This window comes from Barbus barbus (genome assembly GCF_936440315.1).
Source record: "Barbus barbus genome assembly, chromosome: 44".
In the NCBI taxonomy this organism is placed as follows: Eukaryota; Metazoa; Chordata; class Actinopteri; order Cypriniformes; family Cyprinidae; genus Barbus; species Barbus barbus.
The window spans coordinates 13693083-13720345 of record NC_136722.1 but is presented as its reverse complement, the minus strand read 5'-3'; the positions used below and the strand labels follow the sequence as shown (position 1 = coordinate 13720345).

The 27263-nt window shown below is 37.7% G+C and overlaps 1 protein-coding gene across 2 annotated transcripts; it reads right to left on the bottom strand.

Moving 5' to 3' along the window:
- Positions 1-12: 12 nt before the first annotated feature.
- LOC306863470 (centrosome and spindle pole-associated protein 1-like) lies at positions 13-26773 on the bottom strand. Of its 2 annotated transcripts, XM_079406811.1 has the most exons (28): positions 26378-26773; positions 26183-26255; positions 25946-26049; positions 25682-25762; positions 25272-25343; positions 24781-25112; positions 20219-20298; positions 20028-20124; positions 19877-19934; positions 18939-19288; positions 18632-18750; positions 18330-18414; positions 15511-15622; positions 13040-13187; positions 12055-12141; positions 11632-11753; positions 11397-11546; positions 10615-10758; positions 10423-10530; positions 9782-9848; positions 9577-9703; positions 9169-9308; positions 6141-6278; positions 4715-4758; positions 4503-4566; positions 2742-2824; positions 1160-1310; positions 13-657 (listed from the first exon to the last, which is right to left on the bottom strand). In XM_079406811.1, exons 1-28 carry the CDS (start codon positions 26450-26452, stop codon positions 449-451), a joined length of 3420 nt encoding a protein of 1139 aa, XP_079262937.1. In that variant the 5' UTR covers positions 26453-26773; the 3' UTR covers positions 13-448. The 2 variants fall into 2 exon arrangements, 1 of the variants encoding a protein (XP_079262937.1); XR_013783688.1 differs by lacking the exon at positions 2742-2824 and having other exon boundaries at positions 20-657; positions 26378-26772.
- Between the last annotated feature and the right edge of the window lie 490 nt (positions 26774-27263).

The following is a 27263-nucleotide window of genomic DNA, read 5'->3' as shown; positions in this document are numbered from 1 at the left end:
GCAAAGTAAACGAAGTGTTCAAAAATTCGTAAAATTTATTAGTCAATACACATTACATGCTAATTAGCTTATTTTTTCCGACTGTCATATTCCTACTTACAATCATTAAAAATAAAAAACGAATCACATTACAACATTTATAAGTCTATAACTCTCTCACCTGACAAACAAAATTCATGCAGTTTACACATTCATTCATACACAATCACGGTAAGAAGCGTCAAAGTGAATTTCTCTCTGACTGGAGGGAACAAACTCAATGCTACAGGAAGAGTTCCAGAACTTTCTAAGTGCAATATTTCATTCACAACAATCAAAAGTCAGAAACAAAAGAAACTGGACTAATGAATTGTTAATGTTCATCTTTGGCCTCAAGTATACAACTTGTTCCTTACAAAATAGCTAAAGAGTGAAACTGGCAGAAGAACTCAGATGTTTTGAATGAGATTTAACCGTGGTAAGTGGACGGCCCTTCCCAATCCTGGCCTATGTGACTTTGGCTGGATGGCCTGCGACCGCTCATGAATCTCTTCATCGTTTCAGAGGAACTAGGACGTAACCAGGGCTCTGTCGCAAAGGTATCAATGGAAGCGTGCCGATCGGTTGAAGGAGGAGTCTGTGGCCATAGCTCCTCCCCTTCCTCTGCTGACACTTCCCCTAGATAGCACAAAAGATACATATCTCAATGCCTCATTACATTTAAGGCTTTGTGTTTAGCAAGCTAACAGCTCAGCGTAACAGTTTAAGAAAAGTTTTTGAGTAGCTAAAACAAGATATTAAAATTTGTTTAAAAAAAATTCAAATGTTTAGTTTGGATTCTAGATATATCCACCACTAACAGTCATGCAAAGCAGCAAACTGTGGTTGGTCTTAAGTGTTTCACACATGCAACTAATATAAAACACTTTCAATATTTATTTATTTTTAAATCCTATGCAGTGATTAAGTATTTGTGTTGACAAATCTTTTGCGATGTCCTAACAACTGGGATTAGCACACAATGCATGCATAAAGTTTTACATGTTGTCGTCTTCCTGTCAAAGTGTGCCAGAATAAGCTGCAGTGTTGACCAGACTTCATGCCAGTAATCAAATGTAGTCTGGCTGGGCAAGACTAACCAACCCAAGGTGATTTTCCTTTCAGATTCAGAGCTCCTGACCTGATCTCCAATCATGTTCTTTCATGTTGTTCAGCGATGTCATCTTGTTCTTTGTGCGCTCTCTCAGCCACTCTATTTCTGTGCTGGTAAACGAGTGCAGAGACTGGCTGTCAGGACTGCTGTCAGGTTGAGCGTACCTGTTTAACACATCCTACCAACAAAACAAAAGTACAGTTATTTAGCTATTAACAAAAAAAAAAACATTCTACTGTAGCTCTATTCCAAATCCCAACCTGATGGCTTCTAAATCGTAAGCAGGCTTTAAAGGGATAGTTCACTCAAAAATGAAAATTCTGTCATTAATTACTCACCCTCATGTCGTTCCAAACCCGTAATACCTCCGTTCATCTTCGGAACACAAATTAAGATATTTGTGATGAAATCCAAGAGCTTTCTGACCCTGCATATACAGCAAGAGTACTACAGGCATGTAGAACACCCATGCGCTGTGCCTTGTTTACATTCAGTGGCACTCTCCAAAATGGCGCCTGAGTGTGACGCGGACGAGAAGAATTGTTGGCTTAAGTCAGCGGTTCTCAATTCCAGTCCTCACGCCCCCCCGCTCTGCACATTTTGTATGTTTCTCTTATCGCTTCAGACGTTTGTTCTATTGGAATGTAAGTGCCCTGCGAAGTGGACTTCACAGGATATGGCCATGATTCCAGTTCGAAGCGCATTGAAGTGTGCGAGACGTGAATTTAAATTATATATATTTACAGAGGTATATTATGTCACACTCGTCCGTGTGTGAAGACGTTGCGCAGCGCAAATCCATGAATGAATGTTCCGAAGTGAAATAAGTAGGGGGCAATGAACACTGTGTAAGGACCATGTCAATCGGAACACAGTTCATGCGCGGAGCTCACTTCTAACGAGCAGATTATCTGAATCATTATCTGAATGTTAACTAAGAGAGACATGCAAAATATGCAAAGCGGGGGGAGCGCGAGGACTTGAATTGAGAACCACTGACTTAAGACGTTGTTTTTGTTTTCTTTGCGCACAAAAAGTATTCTCGTAGCTTCAAAAAATTACGATTGAACCACTGATGTCACAGACTATTTTAATGATGTCCTTACTACGTTTCTGTGCCTTGATCATGGTAGTACCCTTGCTGTCTATGGAGGGTCAGAGAGCTCTCGGATTTCATCAAAAAATCTTAATTTGTGTTCCGAAGATGAAGGAAGGTCTTACGGGTTTGGAACGACATGAGGAATTTTCATTTTTGGATAAACTATCCCTTTAAAGATACCTTGTTTAACCAAATTCTAAAGCAAGACTCGCATATTAATTGCAGAAAATGTAATCCCATGATGCATTCCAACAATGGGAGCTGCTGCCAAATCAGTCAATTATGAGGTTTCACTGTGCTACTAGACAGACATGTTTGACAGTTGCATTCACATCTCATGTCTTTTGCAGAATCTTGCAAGACATTGCTTTTTTTCCATTCTACTGACACTTGGAAGTCGGCTACCCATGCAGGAAGAAGCAAGTCAGCAAAGCAGCTAGGTTTCAGAACAGATCTAAAGACTCTGCCTTTGTCAAGTGAGGTTGTAGTTGTATAACTGGGAACTCTTACTTCAGACATGTCTGCCTTCCTAACTGCCGGTCTCGCTCTTTGGTCACGCCGGGATTGTAGAAGGAATGAATCGCCACTGGGGTCTGTGTAGAAACAACTGATTGGTTATTTACAGCTGACAGCAGGCTCTGCAGTCCTTCCTCTTAGAGTGAGTCCCTCTAGCTCCAACATGCACAAGTCAGGCAATCAAAGCTTGGTAATTGAAACTGAGCAAATGAAATGGCATTTAATGGATGAGACTGAGACTGTTTTGGGAACTCATTTACAAGGTGACTGTCGATCTCTCTGGGGTGCCGCTGAGGACAAGCATTATCCTCACCCCAGAGTCAATCTCTCTTCTGTCTGGTATTCATAGCTGTCACACTAGCTGTCACTCGTCCCTGGTGGCAGTAACAGCAGCTGTCTGACGGCGGTGTCACGCATTGTCTGCTGCTCATACTGACACATACACACATACTAATGTTTCTAAATTATGTTAATCGATATGCCCCAAACTCTAATGCTACACCTTCAGTGTCTTTTAACTTAGATATCGCATTATATTACTAAAGCAAAAATGGTCAAATTGAACAAACTACAGAACTAAATGTCACAATAACGTACTACATTTTTAACAGGCATGGAGGAAGAATAGGTTTTTGCAGGGGATCTTGCATTGATCTTCAATGATACCAGGGCTGTGTTGTGAAATAGCATTGTAACTTGTGTGTGGCAGGATTTCACATCTTTTTTTTTTTTTTTTTAAGGTTTTTATCTTTTTGGTGATATTTTTGATGGAATCCAAGAGCTTTCTGACCCTCCATAGACAGAAATGCAACTACATGTTCAAGGCCCAGAAAGGTAGTAAGGACATTGTTAAAACAGTCTGTGACAGTAGTGTTATTTTTGTTTTCTTTGCGCACAAAAAGTATTCTTGCAGCTTCATAACATTATGGTTGAACCACTGATGTCACATTGACTATTTTAACAATGTCCTTACTACCTTTCTAGGCCTTGAATGTGGTATTTTCATTGCTGTCTTTCATCAAAAATATTTTAATTTCATCAAAAAATATCTTATTTGTGTTTCGAAGATGAATGAAGGTCTTACAGGCTTGAAACGACATGAGGGCAAGTAATTAAATGACAGAATTTTCATTTTTGGGTGAACTAACCCTTTAAAGTAGACTCTTATAGGGATAGTTCACCCAAAAATGACAATTCTGTCATTTACTCACCCTCATGTCATTCCAAACCTGTATGCATTTCTTTCTTCTGTTGAACACAAAAGATGATATTTTGAAGAATGTCAGTAACCAAACAATTGACGGTAGCCATTGACTTCCATAGTATGTTTTAAGTCAATGGCTTTTTTGGGAGTCAATTAAGCATCTTGTTATATTTATAAAAGCCAAAGTCAAAAAAATTGATAAAAATAAAAAACCATGTGGAATCTCGCCACACACGTTGAGTTACAATAATGCTTTTCCAAAAATGAAAATTATCATTATTTACTCACTCTCATGTCATTCCAAATCTATATGACTATATGATACATTTCTCAAAAAGTATTCACATTCCACAAAAGAAAATGTCATCCAGATTTGGAAAGGCATGAGGGTAAATGCTGACAGAATTTTCATTTTGTGTGAACTATACCTTTAAGTATGTATACTGGTGGGTGTATTCTAAATGTCGTCTAAACTTTGCACATGAAAAATAATTTGTGACACATTTGTGGGTAAAACACTTCCCTCCATTTTTCATTTTAGGGGAACTTACTAATAAAGGCGCTCTCGGAGTCTAACAGCAAGTGTCTGCCTGCATCCTTTGCAGAATTCAGCCTCTGGGGGGATAAACATCAATAAGGACGTCAAGTCAATAACCAAAACCATCAGACAGCACTAACAGAGTGCAGATACCCTTTAAGGGCTCAGAAAAATGGGTCATAGAAAAACAGTCAAGATTTTTTTGGTGGTGCACATGCAACTCACTTGCTCATGATGCCGCTGCCCTGAAGACACCAAGTCAAAGTAATCTGCCCAGGAAATACAGGTACTGTATGAGTCTGCAGTTATTTAATGTAATTTTCAGCAATTATATATTTTATTTAAATAGTACCATTTACCTTTTATTTTTTTATGATTTTGAAAGTCTCTTAAGACCCATTCAGCCCAAGAACCACAAATATAAAGATAACTATAACGTTAATTATATTAGCATCCACACCAAGAAATTATATTGTTCTGCTTATTATAAGTGCGCAAGGCAGTTAAATTGTCTGCCTCTTTAAAGGGGCCATATGATGCAATTTCATGTTTTCCTTTGTCTTTGGAGTGTTACAAGCTGTTTGTGCATATATAAGAACTGTAAAGTGTGCAATGCGTACGTCCTACGTCATCCGCCCGGAACGGGTGAACTAACCTTTTAAGACTCATCCACGAATTCCTTAAATGCCTCATTAAAACACGCACCCACAAATCTAGGTCACTGTTTGGGAAGATTTACACAACACCGCCTAAATGTAAACGCAAAGAAACAAGGTGTAACTTATGGTAAAGGGCGTAACATTTCCATCACACACTTGAGGTATTTGACCAATCACAATGCACTGGATAGCTGGCCAATCAGAGCACACTGCGCTTTTCAAAACGATGAACTTTGTAAAAATTGGATGTGTTTCAGAAAGGCGGGGCAGAAAAGAGCAACAATAATGTATGGTATGTGGAAAATAATGTGTTTTTTTTTACCTTAAACCATGTAAACACATTCCATTACACCAAATATAATACATTACACAAAATAATGTGCTTTTTAGCAATGTCATATGACCCCTTTTTAAAATGCTTGAGCTTTTTAAAGCAGAATGGTTTCTAATTGGCTGTCAATGTTTTGAACTTTCATCAGCTGGAAAACAAAAACAAAACATTGTTTCTCTTTGGCATTATCATTATAGTTGAGGTGTATATAAATTGTTTTTTTTACTATACTGTTATCATTATAATGCTCCCAAAGGTGCCATTTATTTGATCAAAACTACAGTAACAGTAATATTGTGAACTATTATTGCAATTTTAAATATCTGTTTTCTATTTTAATATATTTAAAATGTGACACCAAAGCTGAATTTTCAGCATCGTTACTCCAGTCTTCAGTGTCACATGATCCTTCAGAAATCATTCTAATATGCTGATTTGGTGCTCAAGAAACATTTCTTCTTTTTAATATCAATGTTGAAAACAGTTGTGCTGCAAAATATTTTTGTGGAAATCGTGATGCACTTTTTTAGGATTCTGATTTTATGCATCCTTGCTGGAAAAAAAGTATTAATTAAAAAAAAAAAAAACATACAAACCAAAACGTACTATGATATACTATATAAAAATGTCAAAACATTTTCATCCTCAATAACAGACTGACCAGTAGCTCTGCCCCTCCTCAGGCTGTTGATGGTTCGTTGCTGTTGTCGTAACAGAGCCTGTTGCTGGATATCTAGACTGTGATCATCACTGGGGGAGTCAGGATATGCCTGCCGCACCTTCTCACGAGATGCACCATCTGATAACACAAATACACACACACACACACACACACACACACACAGAGATAAGAGTCATCCTCTCCTTCAGGACTACAGCCTCACTGACAGATAATGCAGGGATGTTGAATACAGATATTGAGTGGCACACTGACAAACATTATCCATTCACAGAACACACTGACTCATATAGAAAATAAGTGTTGTGCATCACACATGACAGGAGAACAGCAGCTCTGCCACGGCCAAAGCAGTTGGCACAGCCATGTAGAGAGAATCAGAGCAAAAAAAGAGCATGACAAAGCAAGGGCATGGGGGCATGGAGCCAAGTGCTGAGTCAAGGTTCACAGAGATGCTACTCATTTCTCTCCTGCTGGGAGGTTTGATGACTGATATGACTGTTCACCCCTTGAGGTGGGCAGATGGAGAAGAAGAGCTGTTGAATCCATCTTCTGAGCACAGAATAAGGTTAAAAGTTTTCATAAGTAACATGAAACTGATATTCCTCTAAGAAAACACATTAACATTTGATACTATATTAGCATCAGGACATTGGACATGAAATAATTCAAACATATCCAGGTTTTTGCTCTATGGATGCAAGCGTAATTGACACAAACCGTGTTATTTTAGTATTATTTATATAATTAATTATTTGTAGTTAAAAGTAATAACCTTGATTACAAATAGCTACTTTTTTATTACATTCCTCTATCTATCCATCCATTCAGTCAGCATTCTGGATCAGGAAAAGAGTTAACTTATAATAATTAATAATTAGTTAACTCTAAAAACCAGAAATCCTTTTATCAGTCCACCCGCTGGCCATCTTGGCATGCAGTATTTCGCTGAACTCATTTAGCCAGTGTGGTAATGTGTGACTTTAATAGCAGAGGTGGGGGACTCGAGTCACATGACTTGACTCGAGTCGGACTCGAGTCGCAAATTTAAGGACTTGTGACTTGCTTGACTAAATAAAGAAAATGACTCGACTTGACTTGGACTTGAGATCCAGTGACTTGAGACTTGACTTGGACTTGACTTGACTGGACCTTCATGACTCGGCAGGACTTGACTTTATAACAACTCTTAATTATTATAATAAATCGCGACATAATTTGGTAAACAAAACGCGAGCCACTGAACCAACGGCAGAAGTGATCCGAGTCTGCGCAGTTCATGACACTGCGCGACCACAGGAACACAGCACGAGCACGAGCACAGGAACACAGCACGCCAAATACAGGGAGCAAGAGAATCTCACGAGATGTTTGGATTAACACTTAAACACTATGCATTTGCAAAGCCAGGACATCACCGCTTCATATGTAAGCTTGTTTGTTAGTTGAAAACAGCAGTGGTCTTAAAATTCAGTTTAGGTCTGTCATTAAATTAAAGTGATTATAAATTATTAATCTCGTGTTTGCACTTAACGACGTCAAACTTTTGCCTTTCAAAACAATGCTTTAGTGTTGAGTATCCCTCTTTGTAAATCTATAAATGGAATTGTACCACGGAAACCACAGTGTTTTATCGATTAGTGATGTTTCTCTTGCACCCAAAATCCAAGACATGTCGTAACATCCAAGTCAAAATGGCCCTAGTATGAGTTTTTATATTTATAACATACGATATAGTAATATTTTATGCGCGGCTGCCCACAGCTAGAGTTACGTGCATCTCTAAGCAACACACTGAATACTGAATGAATCCAGGGATTTGAACGAATCGGTTCAGTGATTCAGTGGCCCATTCCTGCTTGTTCATGAACGAATCAACTGTTTTGAATAAATCAGTTCAATGAACGCTTCTGTGATAAAGCAGTGATTTGCAGCCGTAGGAGTAGGTCTATCATTGACTTTCATATTTCTATATTCAATTATTATTTTTCCCCCCAACAGAACAAATAGAAAACAAAACAAACAATCAAAGAACAACATAAAAAGCTTAGGCAGACCTTAAATGTACAGCTGTCAATTTAATTCTTATTAAGATAAAAATAAAAGAAATCGATGAGTTACAGGGGAAGCTACATAAACATTAACATCAGGCTTCTTGTTTTGAGCCAAGATGACAATAGTTTTCAAGAGCGATGTTAGGCATTCATGCAAAGTTAAAGAAATAGTCCAAATAGGGTGTCTATATCTGATGAAAATTTTGGGTCCATTTTGTTTCTGATGTAAGGGGTGATTTGTAGTCAGCATATTATTTTATATTGAATAGCATGTTTTGTTGCACACTGAAATTCTTTAGCGTGCTCCCAGACTGAATCCCAGTCTTCGCTGGAGATATTTAGAGCAAAATCATTTTCAAACATCTGTTAAATATTATCTGTGTCTCCTAGGATGGTCAAACACAATATAACATAAGATTACATATTTATCGATATACAAAGTAGAATTTTGCCTATTATCAATATGTTATATTTAAAACGTTATTATTTAAAATGCATCTTTAAAAAAGTTAATTTCAGAGGAAAAAATAATAAGGTTGTGTGATTAAAAATATATTTGTTCCTTTTTGATACTGTGACTTGACTTGACTTGGCCTTTGTCAGGACTCGACTTGACTTGCTTGAGGTGAGCCACTGACTTGACTTGACTTGCTTGATTAGTTTGTACTGTGGCTTGAGACTTGCTTGAGACTTGAACATGTGTGACTTGCCCCCACCTCTGTTTAATAGGTATTTGAAGAGCACATGGTCGTTTTTTGATATTACACTAAAGCTAACAAAGGATCAGAGCGTGAGTAACAGGAAATGAGTGAGGCTATTGGTGGATGTGTGAAGGTAATAAAGGCTGGTGAATGGAATTCTGGGAGCCATCATGGTTGTGTGAAATTACAGACCCGTTGAAGAGTTCTGGAGAGGTTTTTCAAGCAAAAAGACAGGAAATTCTGTGTCACATTTACCTCTGTGCCTCAGACGGTTAAACTCCTGCAGGTTCTGCATGTTGACCTCTGCAGTGGTATGGGAAGCCGGCCTCCTGATAGGGACTTGTTTGTGTAGCCTCGCCACTTCAAAAACATCCTCCGGGAGGTGCTCTCTTGGCCTGTTCAATATGTAAGGCACAAGGGTCAGAGGGACAACATAAACCTTGCCAAGATGATCTTTATTTTGTGATATTGACCTGTTAACTGCACATTATCCCATATTACATGGTTAATTACCAAATAAATATGGACAATGCTCAAATATGCAGTTTAGCAGTCATTATTCCAGAAAATATTGATCACTTAGAATGTTTGTGGGGGGAAAGAACTTATAGGTTCTAACAGACCACATGTGTTCAGAATGTGTTTGTGCAGGATGTTTGCTACCTGCTGTGAACAGGAGGGATGTGATCATTTCTGTTAGACTGCATAAGATCTCCCTCCAGACGTCTCTGTTCGCTCCGCAGCTGCCTACGCAATGCCGATAACTCTCTGATCACCGTATGCTTTTCTTCTAAAACACAAAATCAGTATACAATTCAGGTATTCGTCCTTTACAGCTCTGGTGGCTACAGGATGTGATGTAAGTTACCTGTGGCCCTGATCTCGTTCCTGCGTGCAGGCACTGGGGGAGAATGTGGTGCTGACATTGATCGCACCTGTTTGAAACAAACAAAAAACTAATTAGTCACTTCACGTCATTCACTTAGACGTTCATGTCTAAGTGGGCGGTTCTTGTCAAGAATAAGCTGCAGACACTAATTGGGTGTTTCTTCAACTTTGGGGAACTTTTTTGTGTTTTGCTTTTTTAATTATTATTAAAACTAACAATTTATTTTTACTTTTTGTTATATGAAGATCACATTAAATCCGTCTTGGAAACATTTGATTATTTTTATATTATATTAAAATTATTCTTTTAATGTGCATTATTCCCAGTCAAGCTATGATTTTATCAATTTATGTGACGCGTTTGGAAATATAAATTAATTGTGAAATTAGCCTTAGCAGAACTTTTTTGCTATTTTATTTTAAAATATTTTAATTTGACATATGGTGTAAATTTCCCATATGGTGGGAAAAAAAAAAGTTCCCCTGTTGATGCGAGTTTAAACATGCCTGGACACTGTTAATGGACAAAGTAAACTAGAGAGTTTGTAAAAAGTGTTTTTGCATTGCCATAATAGTTGGCCTATGAAGCAAGATGTAGTTGTGCGCATGTGTGTCACTCACAGACAGAGTCGCAGAAGAGCGGTGGCTCTCCACCGATGGAGGTCTGGGTGTCTGCTGATGTAGTTTCTTCTGCAGGGCTGGTAGGGGTGGTGACGGTGCCCTGTGGACCTTTTGGTATTTGAGAATAATGTGTCAGCACATTGTGTGCACATATGAACAAATGTAACAGACTTGATAATGTACACTCCTCACCTCCTCCAGATGTGTCTGTTTCTCTCTATCCTGTTTCTTCCTCAGGGCTTCATTCTCCTTCTCCTCTGCTTCTTTTCTCATTTTCTCAGCCTCTTTACGACGCTCTTCGGCTTGCTTGACCAACTCCTCATTTTTGGCCATTTGCTATAAAATAGGTGACAGAAAAGAAGCACGTCCTGTGGTTCTGTACCTGTCTTTTAATTTGCACTGTGTCATTGTTCATCTAATTTTCACAGACAAAATCCTATCATTTTTCCATTAATTTCAATAGGAATCTACATCATATCCATAGGAATCTGGAATTTCATGTGATAGCAATAGAATTTCCCCACGCTGATTTCACATTGGATTTAAGTTGGTCAAGTGAATTCACCACGTTGACTAACAGAAATCCGGAAAATTACTTTGTTTGAATATGAGCCGTGCTTTACTGACAATGGATATAAATCTATTCTGGCTGTGAAATTTCATCAAAATTTGTGACTGCTGGTACAGTAGATTCTGTAACTACACCATTATGAGGGTAAAAACATCTTTTTCCATTGACAGTCATTCAAAAGTTGCTGTTTGTTAGGTATTATAAGGGAAAGCTTTTATCGTTTGCCGTTTTTTTTGTCACGCTTGGTTAGGACACTGGGTTAAAGCCTTTAGAGGATAGACTATTTCAAGCTTAAAACACTCATATATTCAATCTGGGTCAAGACCAGTGCTTCAAAGTGAATACATCTTCCTCTCGGCAGGCCATTTTTGGGATTCGCATGACATAACTGCAAAACAAGAACCTCTTTTTCTTTCTGACGCTTCCTCTCTTGTTCTTCCTCGTACTCCCTTTGGATCCGAGCTCGCTGTTCAGCCAGCCGCCTATCTTCTTTCGCTTCCTCAAGCCTGCATCGCTCTCTCTCTTCTACCTCTTTTCTTCTCTTTTCCTCGATCTGTTCATTCCAAAGATGATGACAAAGTGAGACAGGAGGCCAAAAGCACAGACAGCAGAATTCAAAGTTGACTGAACGTCCGTACCTGTTGTTTCAAACAATCCTTGTACTTTTCCTGATCATGGAGCTGCTGTGGAGTGGGCAGTTCACTGAAAAGTTTACCCCGGGCTTGCACAGACGGCTGAGGAGAGAAAAAACCTGCAGGCTCTACAGGGGCAGAAAAGATTTGGATGCATTGCATGCAAAGGACTTTTATTTTTAGCTTCTTAAAGGTTTGATGATAGTATCCACAATCAGAGTTTTTTCTTATATTTATATTTCAGTAAATATAAATAATTTGTCATTTTTTAAAATATACCAATAATAGCCTGCTCTAAGTGCATGTCATTGCAGATATTTACAAATTCAATTCCATTCAAATTCCACACTATTTACATGCTTTTTATGATTGGGAGTCAAACTGTAATTCTGTGGCCACAGTACGTGATGCACGTAAAGTTTCTGTCACCTGTTCTAGAAGCCACTGGAATCCGGGCTACTCTGCCTCCAGAATCATAAACTTCCACGTTTGTTTTATGCATTTGTTTCAAATCACCTGGAAACACAAAAATGTGACATTACTATAATTTATACCAGAAATTTTCAGTATCAGTTTGATGATTAAAATATAGTATGGACTGAATAAATTTACAAATTGTATACATTTTTTATAATTAACTGACACCACCAAGCAGCTATAAGTAGGAGGATTGTGATTTATAGTAGAGTTCAAAAGTTTGGGTCAGTAAGAATTTTCTATTTTATTTTTCGTTTGTTTATCGTTTAGTTTTTTTGCAAGAAAAGGCACATTAGACTGTTCAAAAAGGACTGTAAAAAGACATTAACAACATTAATCATTTCTGAAGGATCGTGTAAATTTTATACTTTATTTTGGATAAAATTTAATCATTGCAACCTTGGTGATCATGAGACCTCTTTAAAAATAAATAAATAAAAGCAGTATGTCACATATCATAGTTTTACATACCCCTTGCATCTGCATATATATATATATATATATAAAAATAGAAATACAGTATTGTTCCAGTCATTCGTGATTACTGGGTAAACACTCATAAAGAGTGTCTCTTGCTGCTAAATTATTTCTCTAGTAAAACTAGAAAAATAAAATCTCATATTATCTATCTATTGTCGTAATTAATCCTTTATTTTTTGTATTAATTTTCTTGATTTCCATAACCACAGGAACACTGATACATATAAATGTGTCAACTGTAAAATAACTAAATAAAATAAATGTAAAAATGCATTTTTAATTGATTAATATCTTGCAGATTCCACAAACGGGTATGTTTTTTTTTTTTTTTTGCAGTTCTCCCACTAACGGCCCACCATTTGTGGATTGCACTAATTAAAGCCTTATTAAATTGCAGTGATTGCAGTGACTGTGGACAGGGAGTTGAGTGAGTGAAGTGTGAACTCTGAATGTGTACTGATGAGGTTTCCATGATTGTCCCTAAGAGGGGCTCCTCCTCCTGCTTTTCCCCAGGGCTCGTAGGCCTTCATCTCAGCCTTTATTTTAGCATCATACAGCTCTTTTTCCACCTTCTCGTGATGTCGTCTCTGCTGTCGTTCTTGAATCTGTGCACCACAATTTAGACAATTAGGCTTTGTTCACAGTACACATCATCTGATTTGTTTTTCAGCAAATTTGTAAATCCTATCTAACACATTTCCATAAGTCAGATTTGAATTATGAGTTTTTTGCTGTTCTAACTACAAACAACGAAACAGATAAGAAAAAAATGGATGCCTGCCTGAAAAAAACTCAATGTGAGATTTTGTTAGAATGTAACATCAAAATCAAAATAGTATTACTCAACATGTTGTAATCAGACTTTAAAGTACACTTAGAGGAGGAAAGTTCAAAATTTCAGTTCACCAATTTAAACCAACTCTGATCTGCCTCTAGATTCACTTTACCTTGGGAAATAGTGGATTTCGCTCAGATCTCTTCCTATCAGACTGCTGAAGTTCTTGGTAAACTCAACACGGATTAGCATTCAAGGCCATCTGTCTTCAAACCCTTCACTGCACTATTTCAGACTCAATGATCTTGCAACCAGGCAGTTAAACAAACATCTTTCTAGCTATATATCTCTCAGTATCAAAGTTCCCCTGAGGAAATAGAGGAGGATAATGCAATTTGTCCTCCCCGAGTCCTTCATCTGTGTCCACAGCCATTATGATATAAAGATATCATCTGACATCCCACTGAGCTAAACCTAAAACTGCGGCCAAATCAAGCAAATCACTTCATAATATTAATGCTTTGCAACAGTATATCACCACTTTCCATTAATAGGGTATGTTTTGATGTCCCACTACATTTTTAAAAAGCATTAGAGGCACAAAATTCCTTTGCTTTGTACAGAAAACTATTAGATATCATTCAAAGCACCATTCAAAAGTTTGGGGTCAATAACGGTTTTGAATTTTTTTTTTTTTAAAGAAAAGTATCCGTTTGTTAAGCAAGGAAGCATTAAAGGGATAGTTCACTCAAAAATGAAAATGCCATTAATTACTCACCCTCATGTTGTTTCAAACCTGTAAGACCTCCGTTCATCTTCGGAACACAAATTAAGATATTTGTGATGGAATCTGAGAGCTTTCTGACCCTCCCATAGACAGCAAAGATACTTACACGATCAAGGTCCAGAAACAGAGCGTTGTTTTCATCGTTTACGCTTTGATCGGAACGAAAACAACATCGCGTGGCGCAGCTGACACAGAACAGCATACGCAATTTAACGTTCAGTCAATACTCTCCAAAATGGTGCCAGGGTGACGTGGAGGAGACCAATTGTTGAATAAAGTCTTTTATTTTTCTTCTTTTTTTTTTTTGCGCACAAAAAGTATTCTCGTAGCTTTGTAAAATTACGGTTGAACCCCTGATATCACATGAATTATTTGACCGATGTCCTTGCTACGTTTCTGGACCTGGATCGTGTAAGGACACTTGCTGTCTATGGGAGGGTCAGAGAGAGCTCTCAGATTCCATCAAAAATATCTTAATTTGTGTTCTGAAGATGAACGGAGGTCTTATGGGTTTGGAACGACATGAGGGTCAGTAATTAATGACATAATTGTCATTTTTGAGTGAACTATCCCTTTAAAATGATCAAATGTGATATTTAAGATATTTAGATGTTGCAAAAGATTTCTATTTCAAATAAATGCTGTTCTTTTGAACTTCTATTCAAAGACTCTTGAAAAAAAAAAGGTATCAACAAAATATAAAGGAGCACAACTGTTTTCAATATTGAAAATAATAAGAAATGTTTCTTATAAGAAATTACTTCTGAAGGACCAAATGACACTAAAGACAGGAGCAATGGCTGCTGAAATATCAGCTTTGCCATCACTATTTTTTTTTATTAAATTTAAAAAATATATTACAATAGAAAACTTTTTTAATTCTTTAAATTTTGAATTGTAATAATATTTCACAATATTACAGTTTTTACTGTATTTTTTGATCAAATAAATGTGGCACTGGTATGCATAAAAGACTTCTGTCAACAACATCTTTCAGAGGTTTTGAATAGTAGTGTACATGCAATTAATTTTGATCCAACATAATTTAATAAAGTATTTAATTTTAATTAATATTATCTTGAAAATTAGCTAGTTTTAATAAATGTGTCTGTATCATCACTCCTTAAAAGACTTGATCTTGACTTGACATGATTTTGGTCCAATTCTGTCAATCTGTTATTAATATTCAATTCATTGTAGTAATATAACTATTAATTAAATAATGTAAATTAATAATTTTTTTGTGATTAAAATGTAAAACTGTGTAACCATGTTAATGCACCTTTCCATAAATTAAATTAAAATCATCTGCACCCTTTCTATGGCATGATAATTAATCTCATAACATAAATCACTGTGAGAGTACCTGCTGCTTAAGAGCTTCCTGATAGCTAACAGCACTTTCCTTGGGCTGCTGCAGCCTCTCCGGAGGAAAGAACGCTGGTCCTGATGGAACAACTCCAGCATGGCTGATCGCTCTGTGGAGAGACAGAGATAAGCATTGTGTTATTCTGTTGTATTCTGTTATATCTGAATAAATGTGCCCCCTACTGGTACCTCAGCATAACTTGCCATAAAAAAACAACCAATAACATTATGACTTAGGTCTCGTTTACACTGCAGGTCTTGATGCTCAATTCCGATTTGTTGCCTATATCTGATTTTTTTTGGCTGTCCGTTTACACGTTCTTTCAATTGTGACCCATATCCGATTCATGTGTTTACACTTGCCATACCATCTGAAACATCCCGCATTCGTTGTTGTCATTTAGCGCCTCCACACGTGCTTCCTCCCGAGAATAATGTGACCTGTGCTGACAAAATGAGTCGAGCAAATTTGAAAAAAATAGTTATTTTTATTTTCACATTCTCCATTAAAAGACTCGGACAAAAAAATGAGTGCTACACCCGTTTAAAGTCGATATAGAGTGAGCAAGGTTGATTATGAGAAAGATTCAAGTTTCCTCTAGTTCTTTTCTTATTAATAATTAGGCTACTATATTAATAATCACAACAATATAGCGTTTTTTTTTATTTTATTGTTCCTATTATAAATAAGAACAGATGAAAAAAAAAAAAAACTGTATAGCAGGACGGCAAGTAAGTTTGGCATCGGGCCAAAAAAAAATATGCCACTAGATGGTGGGCCAGAACATAGTCAAAGGATAATTTAAGAAATTAATTGATGAAAAATGCAACTAGAATTGCCTGTGACATACTGTTACAGTGAGCTGTTACTCGGTGTTAAATCCTGTGGTAGGACAGTCATTAACAAAATGTCACATTTGTGTGGTGGTGACAGGCAGAGTAGGCTATGTGAGTGGAGTGGGGTGTCAACCATTTCCCCTCCGCGCTCCGGGCATTTCCGGGTTCACCATTTCCCGCTCCCGCTCCACTCCGCGCTCACTGAAATCAGAAACACCGCTCTGCCTTCGCTCCGCAGCTAAAGTATAACAGTTCTGTTCATAGGCCTATATTAAAAAATACAATAAATAAAAGATTGTTTCAACGTGGCTTATTGGAACACTAGTGTGCAAACTTTTTTTCCTACCACATGACAAGCTAATTACATGGTTGTCAGCATTAAAATGCATAATTGCTGCTTTTCGCAGTGCAATTTATTTATTTATTTTTGTGATGAAAATATCAGTACGTTTTCGTCGGATTGATGCATTTCTTACAGATTTCTGCTCATTCGAAATCAGATACAGATGAAAGATTACATTTGTTTGAATGCATTATTGAGAGAGCGATTGCATGTGATAAGTTGTAGTAGTTGTTTAAATCATGCTTTCAGCTCAAAATATTCAGTATCTAGAAGGAACAAACAAATTCCTTGGGAACTATTATAACTTCCCGCTCATGTCCATTGCAGTCATTCACATTCTTTCTGTTTTGAGTGATCCTTCTCTATCAAGCTAGCTAAATATTTTAAACTTGTGAATTCTTGCTAAATATACAGTTATATTACGGCCGAGTCGTTGGCATGAATTGTACTTGTGATGGAATGGTGGTAGAGCGCTCTTGGAGTGAAAACCATGCCGCTCTGTCTTTTTAAAAATCCGCTCTTTGCTCCATTCAAAATCACACCGCTCCACTCGCGCTCCGCTCACATAGCCTACTCTGGTTGTGAGTAGGCTAACTGTTGCTGTCATGATAGATCTATTTCAGAACCAGCCGCTATCAAAATAAATCTGGCTGCGGGCGCGGGCCAGATATTATTGCTGGCGGGCCACTTTTGGCCGACCACTGCAGTATAGGAACAAATAGCCAAGAAAGAAACTAATTACCTTTATCATTTTACATCTAAACAAAAGCATCCATATAGCCGACGAAAAACAAATTATCAAATGTAAGAATCATTTCAGTGTGTTCATTACAAATAAATCAATTATTAAAACTGCAAAAGCAGTTAAATTAAGTGCTACGAGTGATTCCCTCTTTTCTTTTAGGCTATTGATAGATAACATTGAGACAGACGGCCTACTGTAATGCACGAATCATGTAAAGTTACACATCAGATGTTTTTCCCCATCAGTTCCCCAAGCTTTCAATTAAGACCGAACCGATTATGTTTGCGGGAATACTGAAATACTGTAATTCGGTGTATTTATCAGGATTGCGCGAAGCGAGCAGAGAAATGTAATAATCTCAGAAAATATACAATAAAAGATACTTTTAGATGTTCAATTACTATTTGGAGAATTGGGATCGCTAAACGATAATGAACTATTTTTTATGAAAACCTCAAATTCGACTAAAATCGACATTTTCTCTTTGGTAATTTTTTTCATTTGTATTTTTTTTTTTTTTTTTTTGTCTGTAGCTCAATATAGCCCGTTCGCATTTACACTCATTTTGCCAGCATGGGTCCCATATGACGTGTTTTTTTCCTGTTTACACTGTCATGGAACAGATCCGATCTGTCACATGAGCAAAAAAATCGGAACTGAGTCATATTTAACTGACAGTGTAAACGGGGCCTTAAAATCTATTCAGAAATTCATATTTTAAGTATTTTGGAATTTTTTTGTCTTGTCATTTCAATGTGTATGGTTTTAAGTGAGGTGCAATTAAATGACAGTTGAATAAGCCACTTGCAAACGCATTGTAAAATCCCTGTCATGTGACCAACTAAATTCTGAAGCTAAATAACTGACATTTTGTATGAAAACTCATGCTTACTGCGTGAGGCCTCCAGACTGAGGCTGCAGAATGGGCCACTGTGCTTCTGGAGGGATGAGTGGCTGCTGACCCACTGCTGGTCCATCTAACACAAACAAATCACATTAAACATGCAAATCAACAGCTACATTCATCATAAAATTGTCAAGGACTGTAAACTATAACGCAACTACTCCAGAAACAACTTTTGTATTACAATACTGACCAACACAAATATCAATGAATGACAGATAATAAGGACATACATTAGCACAGATGCATTTTGTTTAACCAAATTGGATATATGTGGTTATGCTACTTACAGTAGGCCATATTGGGGTCTAGAGGATTTCTAGCTCCATAATAGTAATATGCATTATCATAAGGAGTTTGATAGGAGTCAGCGAGGGAGGGACCCAACGGAGGACGCACACCTGTAATTCTGACATCAGATTACAGACATATTTCATTAAACATACATAAAATCCTGTCTATAGTATTATAAAGGTATGTTATTAAATAGTTTATATTTTGTTTTCAGTACAATTACATTACATTTCAGTACAATTGTTATTACAATTGTTGTTTCAGTGCAAAATCTAAGAACATAACTCGAAATCTGAGACAAACCTTGGGGCAACCATCTCCGCCAGGGTTCTTGAGAGGCTTCTGTGATTGTCTTCAGTAACAGAGGTGGTATCATTGGACCCAAACCCTGCTCCAGCCTCCAGACCAAGGCCTGGTGTGTTAGCCAACTGGCTTAAGACAGTGCTGTGGTCTAGAGATGGAGACTGGAAAGCAACACGGGGTCTCTCAGGGGGTGCTGTCTCCTTTGGTGGCTGTGGAGGTCTCTCTTTTTTGAGCCACCTGGCAGAGTCAGCCCTGAACTCCACCAGACCCAGCCCTTGGCGGAAGTGTACATCCCTTCTCCTGCCTTCGTGTTCCTGGGTCACGGCACCAAATTGTTTAATTCTGTCTGGCTGTGGGAAACAAGGTGAGATGGCTGTAAATAGGAGCACAGAAGGTGTTGCACAGCTATGGCAAAATCTACTAAATGTGTCTATTTAAAATGTCGTGCATGTTTCGTATGAACTACTTTATTTTTCTATTTCATTATGGCCACAAGAAAAAGCACATTTTAGGACCTTTGAGAGTTTTTGCATAGTGAATGTTTCATAACAATTTAAAGAGCATAAAGACAAAATTACAAGAAATATTTTTGCATAAATTAAGCTTAATTTTCATTTTATAATTATTATATTATATTGTATTATAATTTTACTTGTTCTTTAAATTGCCCTGAAAATGTCATTATGCAAAAAAAAAAAAAAAAAACCTAATGGTCCTAAACTTAGTTACTTATATTTAAATCTTACATTTTAAATATTAAAAAATATTTATGATAAATATAATATAATAAACATCTAGAAATGTTATGCTCATTCATTTAAAATAACAACCTATTCTTTAAATTTAATATAGAAACTTTAAAATATTTATTATTATAAAATATGAATATAAAATCTAAATATAAAACAATGAATATTTAAAAACCTGAGGACCTTCACCTTTTTTTCAGGATCAACAGCGCCTGTTGCAGCCACTCTCAACTCTAGTTCTTTCTCTCTGTAAAATTGAGTTTAGATGGTGAAGTGAATATTTGAGCCCTTAAAAGGTTTTAATTCAAAAACCTACAATCAGTATATCAATGTTTCTCACTTCCTTTTGTTCTTCTGTTGTTCGGCTATTTGCTGTAGCAGCTCCAGTCTGTACCGTTCCTTCCTCCTCTGAGAGGCCTCATTCCCTTCAGTAGCACCTAAATAACCAGGGCAGAAACAGGTCAGAAATTACAAACATGTTTATATATACTCTACATACAGTTTGATTTGACCCAACACTCGTTGTCTTACCAATTAGGAGTCCTGTAGCAAACTCAGTCATGTTCTGCTCGTTGACAACTCTGCTTTGCGCTGGAGTCGGTGCTTGTAGACTACATAAAAAAAATAAAAATCACACAAAGGAACAAAAAAACTTCATCCAGTGTCTAAACACACCCTGATCTCTGCAGCACTGGCCAACACACATCACATATAGAGTGAATTAAAGAGCCTGGCTGCAGAGCCATCAGAGGCTTTGAGCCTCCCCATCAACACCAATCAATACAATCTCACTGACAGAATGGACAATAAATCCAGCCGATCCACCAAAATCAGCGTTTCCTGTCTCTGTATTGTTAGAACCCCTCAAGTAGAAAAATCCTACAAAAGACATGAAATCTTAAAGGTAAAATGAAGGCTGAAAACCATTGTGTCTTTCTTTTTTTCCCCACCACGGGCAGACTCAAAGGCAGCAAATTGATAGGAGGGTTTATAAATACAGACTTCTGCTAGAGTAATTACCACTTCAGCTATTTGATTCACTGCAGTTTTATTTTAAGTGAAAGATTGGCTTTAAAGCCCAATTACTCTAATTGCAGATCAGTACTTGAGTTGAAGGGCTGTTAGGGTATGTCTATTCTCCTGACAGCTGTCTGCATTGACTGTGTCTAGTAGGAAAGATGTCAAATTTAACAGAGATTACAGGCTGTACAACCCTTCTACTTTCTACATTTGCTTATATTTGGCTCTTCAGCTGTTCAAGTTATTTTTATTTGAATGTTGCTATGGTGATGATAGTTATTTTTCACAAATATAGTCGGTTTGGTTGAAGCTAATTTGATGTCCTCTACAAGTTCTATCTGCCGATGTTGCGTCTTGATATTGTAAAAACACATTTATGCCTTCTCTGCTTTACCATTAAACCATCTTCTTTCCATTTATACATTATATTGCACTATAATATAAACATGTACATATATATATAAATATATACATACATACATACACACACACACACACACACACACATATATATATATACATACAAATATACAGTATATAAATATATACACACATATATACACACACATATACACAGTATCTCACAGAAGTGAGTACACCCCTCACATTTTTGTAAATATTTTATTATATCTTTTCATGTGACAACACTGAAGAAATGACACTTTGCTACAATGTAAAGTAGTGAGTGTACAGCTTGTATAACAGTGTAAATGTGCTGTCCCCTCAAAATAACTCAACACACAGCCATTAATGTCTAAACCGCTGGCCACAAAAGTCAGTACACCCCTAAGTGAAAAAGTCCAAATTGGGCCCTAAGTGTCAATATTTTGTGTGGCCACCATTATTTTCCAGCACTGCCTTCACCCTCTTGGGTATGGAGTTCACCAGAGCTTCACAGGTTGCCACTGGAGTCCTCTTCCACTCCTCCATGACGACATCACGGAGCTGGTGGATGTTAGAGACCTTGCGCTCCTCCACCTTCCATTTGAGGATGCCCCACAGATGCTCAATAGGGTTTAGGTCTGGAGACATGCTTGGCCAGTCCATCACCTTTACCCTCAGCTTCTTTAGCAAGGCAGTGGTCGTCTTGGAGGTGTGTTTGGGGTCGTTATCATGTTGGAATGCTGCCCTGCGGCCCAGTCTCTGCTTCAGTATGTCACAGTACATGTTGGCATTCATGGTTCCCTCAATGAACTGTAGCTCCCCAGTGCCGGCAGCACTCATGCAGCCCCAGACCATGACACTCCCACCACCATGCTTGACTGTAGGCAAGACACACTTGTCTTTGAACTCCTCACCTGGTTGCCGCCACACATGCTTGGCACCATCTGAACCAAATAAGTTTATCTTGGTCTCATCAGACCACAGGACATGGTTCCAGTAATCCATGTCCTTAGTCTGCTTGTCTTCAGCAAACTGTTTGCGGGCTTTCTTGTGCATCATCTTTAGAAGAGGCTTTCTTCTGGGACGACAGCTATGCAGACAAATTTGATGCAGTGTGCGGCGTATGGTCTGAGCACTGACAGGCTGACCCCCCACCCCTTCAACCTCTGCAGCAATGCTGGCAGCACTCATACGTCTGTTTCCCAAACACAACCTCTGGATATGACGCTGAGCACGTGCACTCAACTTCTTTGGTCGACCATGGCAAGGCCTGTTCTGAGTGGAACCTGTCCTGTTAAACCGCTGTATGGTCTTGGCCACCGTGCTGCAGCAGCTAAACACCTAAGACCTTGTAACACTAACGAGTCACATGACACCAGGGAGAAAAAATGGCAAATTGGGCCCAATTTCACTTAGGGCTGTACTCACTTTTGTGGCCAGCGGTTTAGATATTAATGGCTGTGTGTTGAGTTATTTTTAGGGGGCAGCAAACACTGTTATACAAGCTGTACACTCACTACTTTACATTGTAGCAAAGTGCCATTTCTTCAGTGTTGTCACATGAAAAGATATAATAAAATATTTACAAAAATGTGAGGGGTGTACTCACTTCTGTGAGATACTGTAAATACATACATACATACATATATATATACACATATGCAGTGCCCTCCAAATGTATTGGAACAGTAAAGACAAAATTGCTCTGTTGGCTGTGGAGTCAAGACATTTACAAATATGATTGAAATATGAATATGAGACAAAACTACAGAATGTCACATTTTATTATTGGGCGATTCAACACATAGATGTTTACCAGCTAAGAAGTTCAGCACATTTAGAGTTTCATCCAGGAAGTCAGTTAGAGCTCTAGCAAAAACAAAGGGCATGGAGAAATCAAGAGTTTGGAAACCACCAGTGACACCAGCAACCAACAACGACCTGATCGGCTGAAAACAACAGTAGTTGATGACAGACAAATCATAAAAGCTGTGAAAATGAATCCTAAAAGACGTGTCTGTAAAATCACCAACAACTTCCAGAAAGCTGGGGTGATACTCTGACAATCTACTGTCCTCAGGAGACTTTGACACAGAATTACAGATGCTACACAGCAAGATGCAAACCTCTGACCAGCACCAAAAATAGAAAGGCAAGATTAGAGTTTGCAAAAAAGCACAAAGGTGAGCCAGAAGAGTTTTGGAACTGTGTTTGTGGACCGATAAAAATGAACCTTTATCTAAAAAGGGAACTGCAAATTATCCCAAGCATACAGCCTCATCTGTAAAGCATGGTGGAGGTGGTGTCATGGCATGGGCATGCATGGCTGCCTCTGGAACAGGCCCTCTCAACTTTACTGATGACTTCATGTATGATGACAGTAGCAGAATGAATTTGGAAGGGTACAAAACCATCTTGCCTACCAATATTCAAGAAAATGCCACCAGATTCATTGGGAAGTGCTTCATATTGCATCAGGACAATGACCCAAAACACCCTGCTAGTTCAGTCAAGGAATTTATAAGGGCAAAGAAATGGAAAGTCTTAGATTGCCCAAGTCAATCTCCAGATTTAAATCTGATTGAACATGAATTTCACCAGCTGAAGAGGAGAGTAAAGGCAGGAACTCCCCAAAACAAACAACAATTGGAATTGGCTGCATTAAAGGCTGGGAAAAGCATTTCAAAGGAAGAGACCAAGAGTCTGGTGATGTCTATGGGTCACAGACTCACTGCTGTGATTGTGCGCAAGGGATCTGCAACTAAATAATAGCTTTAAATCTTTTATATCTGCCTTATGTTCAACTGCCCCAATACTTATGCTCACATCAATGAGTGGGATAAACTCTAAAAGTGCTGTTCTTTTAATTTGGTACAACATATGTGTTGAAACGGCTAATAATAAAATGTGACATTCTGTAGTTTTGTCTCATATTCATCTTTTAATCATATTTGCAAATGGCCCATTATACGATTTCTAGCACAGTCACTTATTGATGTTTTATCTGTTGGTATTTGATAGAATCCACGATGCCATGTGTCTAAACAAGATGTCCAGGACCTCCAGCAGAAATATAGGCCCACAACATAAAAAGTACAGCAGTATATTTCATTGTACACATTAGGGGTTGCACTGACTAATCGACTTCAGTGCTCTGCCATGACGCTTTAAGCTTGGCGTCGACTAGTCACTGGTCCTATAGACGGCGCAAGAGGATAAGAAATCCACATTTACGCTCTGTTTCCAAACAGTTAAAATTACAAATTAATTCATACTCTGAAAGCGCTCCACAAAACGTGTGATTATTTAAAAAAAAAATGTGTTGGGAATATGTGTGTAAAATGTCATTATTAAATGAACTAAATAAAATAAAATATTTGACTTTATGTAAGCAATGTTAAAATGTTTTCAAAATGCAAAAAAAAATCTAAAAAAAGAAAATCTAACCAATGGACATGAATAGAGCTGAATTACATAGATATATCATTTTGTAAATGACATGCACTCATAATCCATGCCAATCCATGAAGTTTTCATCAGAGCTCCATATGGGCCTAATTATAACCTATCTAGATGAAAGTCCCTCAAGAGAAAATTATTCATATTATGTTTCCTCAAATATAAACATATCAACTTCTGAGTGCCACCAAAATGAATAGGACGCAATAGAGAGAACATGTAAGATGCACCTGTGAGAGCTGTTGTCATATCTTCCTCCTCTCCTGGTTTTGCCTGTGTCTTCCTGTACATTTTTGTGCCTCTCCTTCTCTAGAAGCTCCATCTCCTCATCAGAACTGGTGTGATCTCGGTGAGGGCCTCCCCAGCGATCCGGCGTCTCTACCCAGCGTCTCCGTGGCCTTGATACCTTGGGCACTCCAGAAATGGGCTCAGTCAGAGTGGCAACATCCCTTTTTGAGAACACAGTGTTCTCCAGGCTCTGACTGGCCCTTTGCGCTTGTACCTCTAGAGAACCAGCAGGGTACTTAGGAGAAATAGAGCCAAAACGATCTCTCTCCAGAGCCTGACAGAAACATGATCAACATATGCTGAGGATTCAAAGAGAGGTTAAAGTCTACAGAATTTTAAAAGAATAGTTGAACTGAATGAAAATTTGCTGAAAATTCCACTGGAGGAAGCAATTTTATGGATAGAGTATGATGATGCTTTATTTCATTTAAACCTGTGAGGTAGTTGAAGTTTTCCCTCGGAGAAACATATTATATTCCTTGTTCCTCTCATCCTGCAGCTTTTCCTGGGTAGAATCACAAAACTGTTACATTAATAGTGTACTGTTACATTTCTATGGTAATAATAAACAATTATTCATAGTATAAGACCTCTTTTACGATTGTACGAATCTCAAATTTCAAATGTGTACGCAAAACAGATCTGCAGTCCAACAATAAACTGGTTGCCACTAGATACCTTATCCAGTCAGAGTAGGCAAATCATTTTTCATGTCACTGAAGGCTTGCCAAACAGTAAGGGTGGGTCTTTGTGCAACGGGATTGAACCAGGTCATGGCACCAAATGCGGAATTTGCTTTAGTGATGCCTACTTTTACAGATGGACAACAAACACATATTTTACCTTCGCTAATCTCCGTTCTTTTATGGGGAGAGACAGCATGTGGGACTGTGGAAGTGGACCAGCAATAATTTGATTTTTTTTCTAAGGAAGAAATAGAAGAAACGAATTAACTTTATTAAAATAAATAATTTATTAAACAAAATATATCTGATTAACAAACAGCAACACAAACTATTTAAATATGTAGTTTAAAAAACATCAAAAGAGAAACAGGTTATTAGGCCTATTTCAACTATTATATTGCATCACAGGAGCATAATGTACCTCAGACATGAAGCGTCGGTAATCAAGACGTAGTTCTTGCTTTAACTTCTGCTTTTTCTTTTCATATTCCTCTCCAAGAGGTAAGCTGAAGCCAAAACTCTCTTCTAGAAATAAGATGACAAAATGAAGCTCAATGTCATTTTTTTTAATAAGTGAGAAAGAACAGACACTGATTTTAAAATGTGGCATCCAATATCAAGTATTGAATATATGAATTTGACTGATTATATATCCTGCCTTTGGTCTGTTTGGGGTGAGAAGGTTGTTTTTTGTTAGCAGGTTTGATGTTCTCCTTGTTACCAAAACGTGTCTATGAAAGAAAGACAAGTATTAAAACAATAACTTGAAATATAAATAAATAGACATAAAATGTTCATGTTTTAACACCCAAACTAATCAAGCAGCACTATTTCTATCAGAAATTAAGCTTACCTTCATTTCCATGTAAGGCGCTTCTTCTGTGTTCGCCTTTCTCTCCTCCATAAAGTTGCTGATGTTGACATTCATATTCTCCCAAACCAGACTCAGCAGTTAATAAAAAGCTCTGGACAAGATAGTAGCCGTTATCAGATGACGCTCTTATCAATATCACAAGAGTGAATACCCTGCTCTCTGGGCATGGAAATGATGAAAGACTTTGTTTAGAGGAGGAGATGGAGCAGACGCAGAGGTTGTTAGGCAACGACTCAACACAACACACTTCAGACAATGACTGTGTCCCAAAACCTAGTGGTCATCCGATCCAAGACAGCATTTCTGAGCGGCATTCTGAATCTTGCGCCTAATGTGGAAATGCTGCTACTAACTAACATAAACCACTCAAAACTTGTTCTCACAGCTGACTTTGATATATATTTCAAAATAAAAGTCCTATTTTTACTGACTGCCCTTTCAAAAATGACGTTTTTTGAGAATGTTACGTAAACACTCAACTCAAAAATTTGAACGAAGGAAAACTATCAAACGCTATCCACATAGCATCTGGTGTAGTTTGGTGCATCAAGAGCAAAACAAACCTTTAATGAATAGATGACATCCATGCATGTGAACTGCTCATACACTTGCCACAGAACAGCAAATGTTTATTTAATTAAGTCATATATTTGCATCACTGCATAGAAGTCATGTACATGGAAATTAGAAATTAATGCTCCATATGTGACCAGAGAGCCAGAACTGAAAACATGCCATGCTTGGTTCAGTCCAGCAGATGGCACAAACAAATGTCTGATTGTGTGCAATCACTAATAATAAGGTTGCAAGCAGCCACGTGAACATCTATTGGTGGCCAAGCATGCAAAGCAAGCATGCTGTAAAT

Excerpts from the sequence above, each read along its gene's own strand:
- LOC306863470 (XM_079406811.1), bottom strand. The coding sequence starts at position 26,452 with ATGAATGTCAACATCAGCAACTTTATGGAGGAGAGAAAGGCGAACACA. Across the intron at positions 15,623-18,329 it reads CAGTCTGGAGGCCTCACGCA|AGCGATCAGCCATGCTGGAG; the intron begins GTAAGCATGAGT and ends GTCTCTCCACAG. Across the intron at positions 10,531-10,614 it reads AACAGACACATCTGGAGGAG|GTCCACAGGGCACCGTCACC; the intron begins GTGAGGAGTGTA and ends AAATACCAAAAG.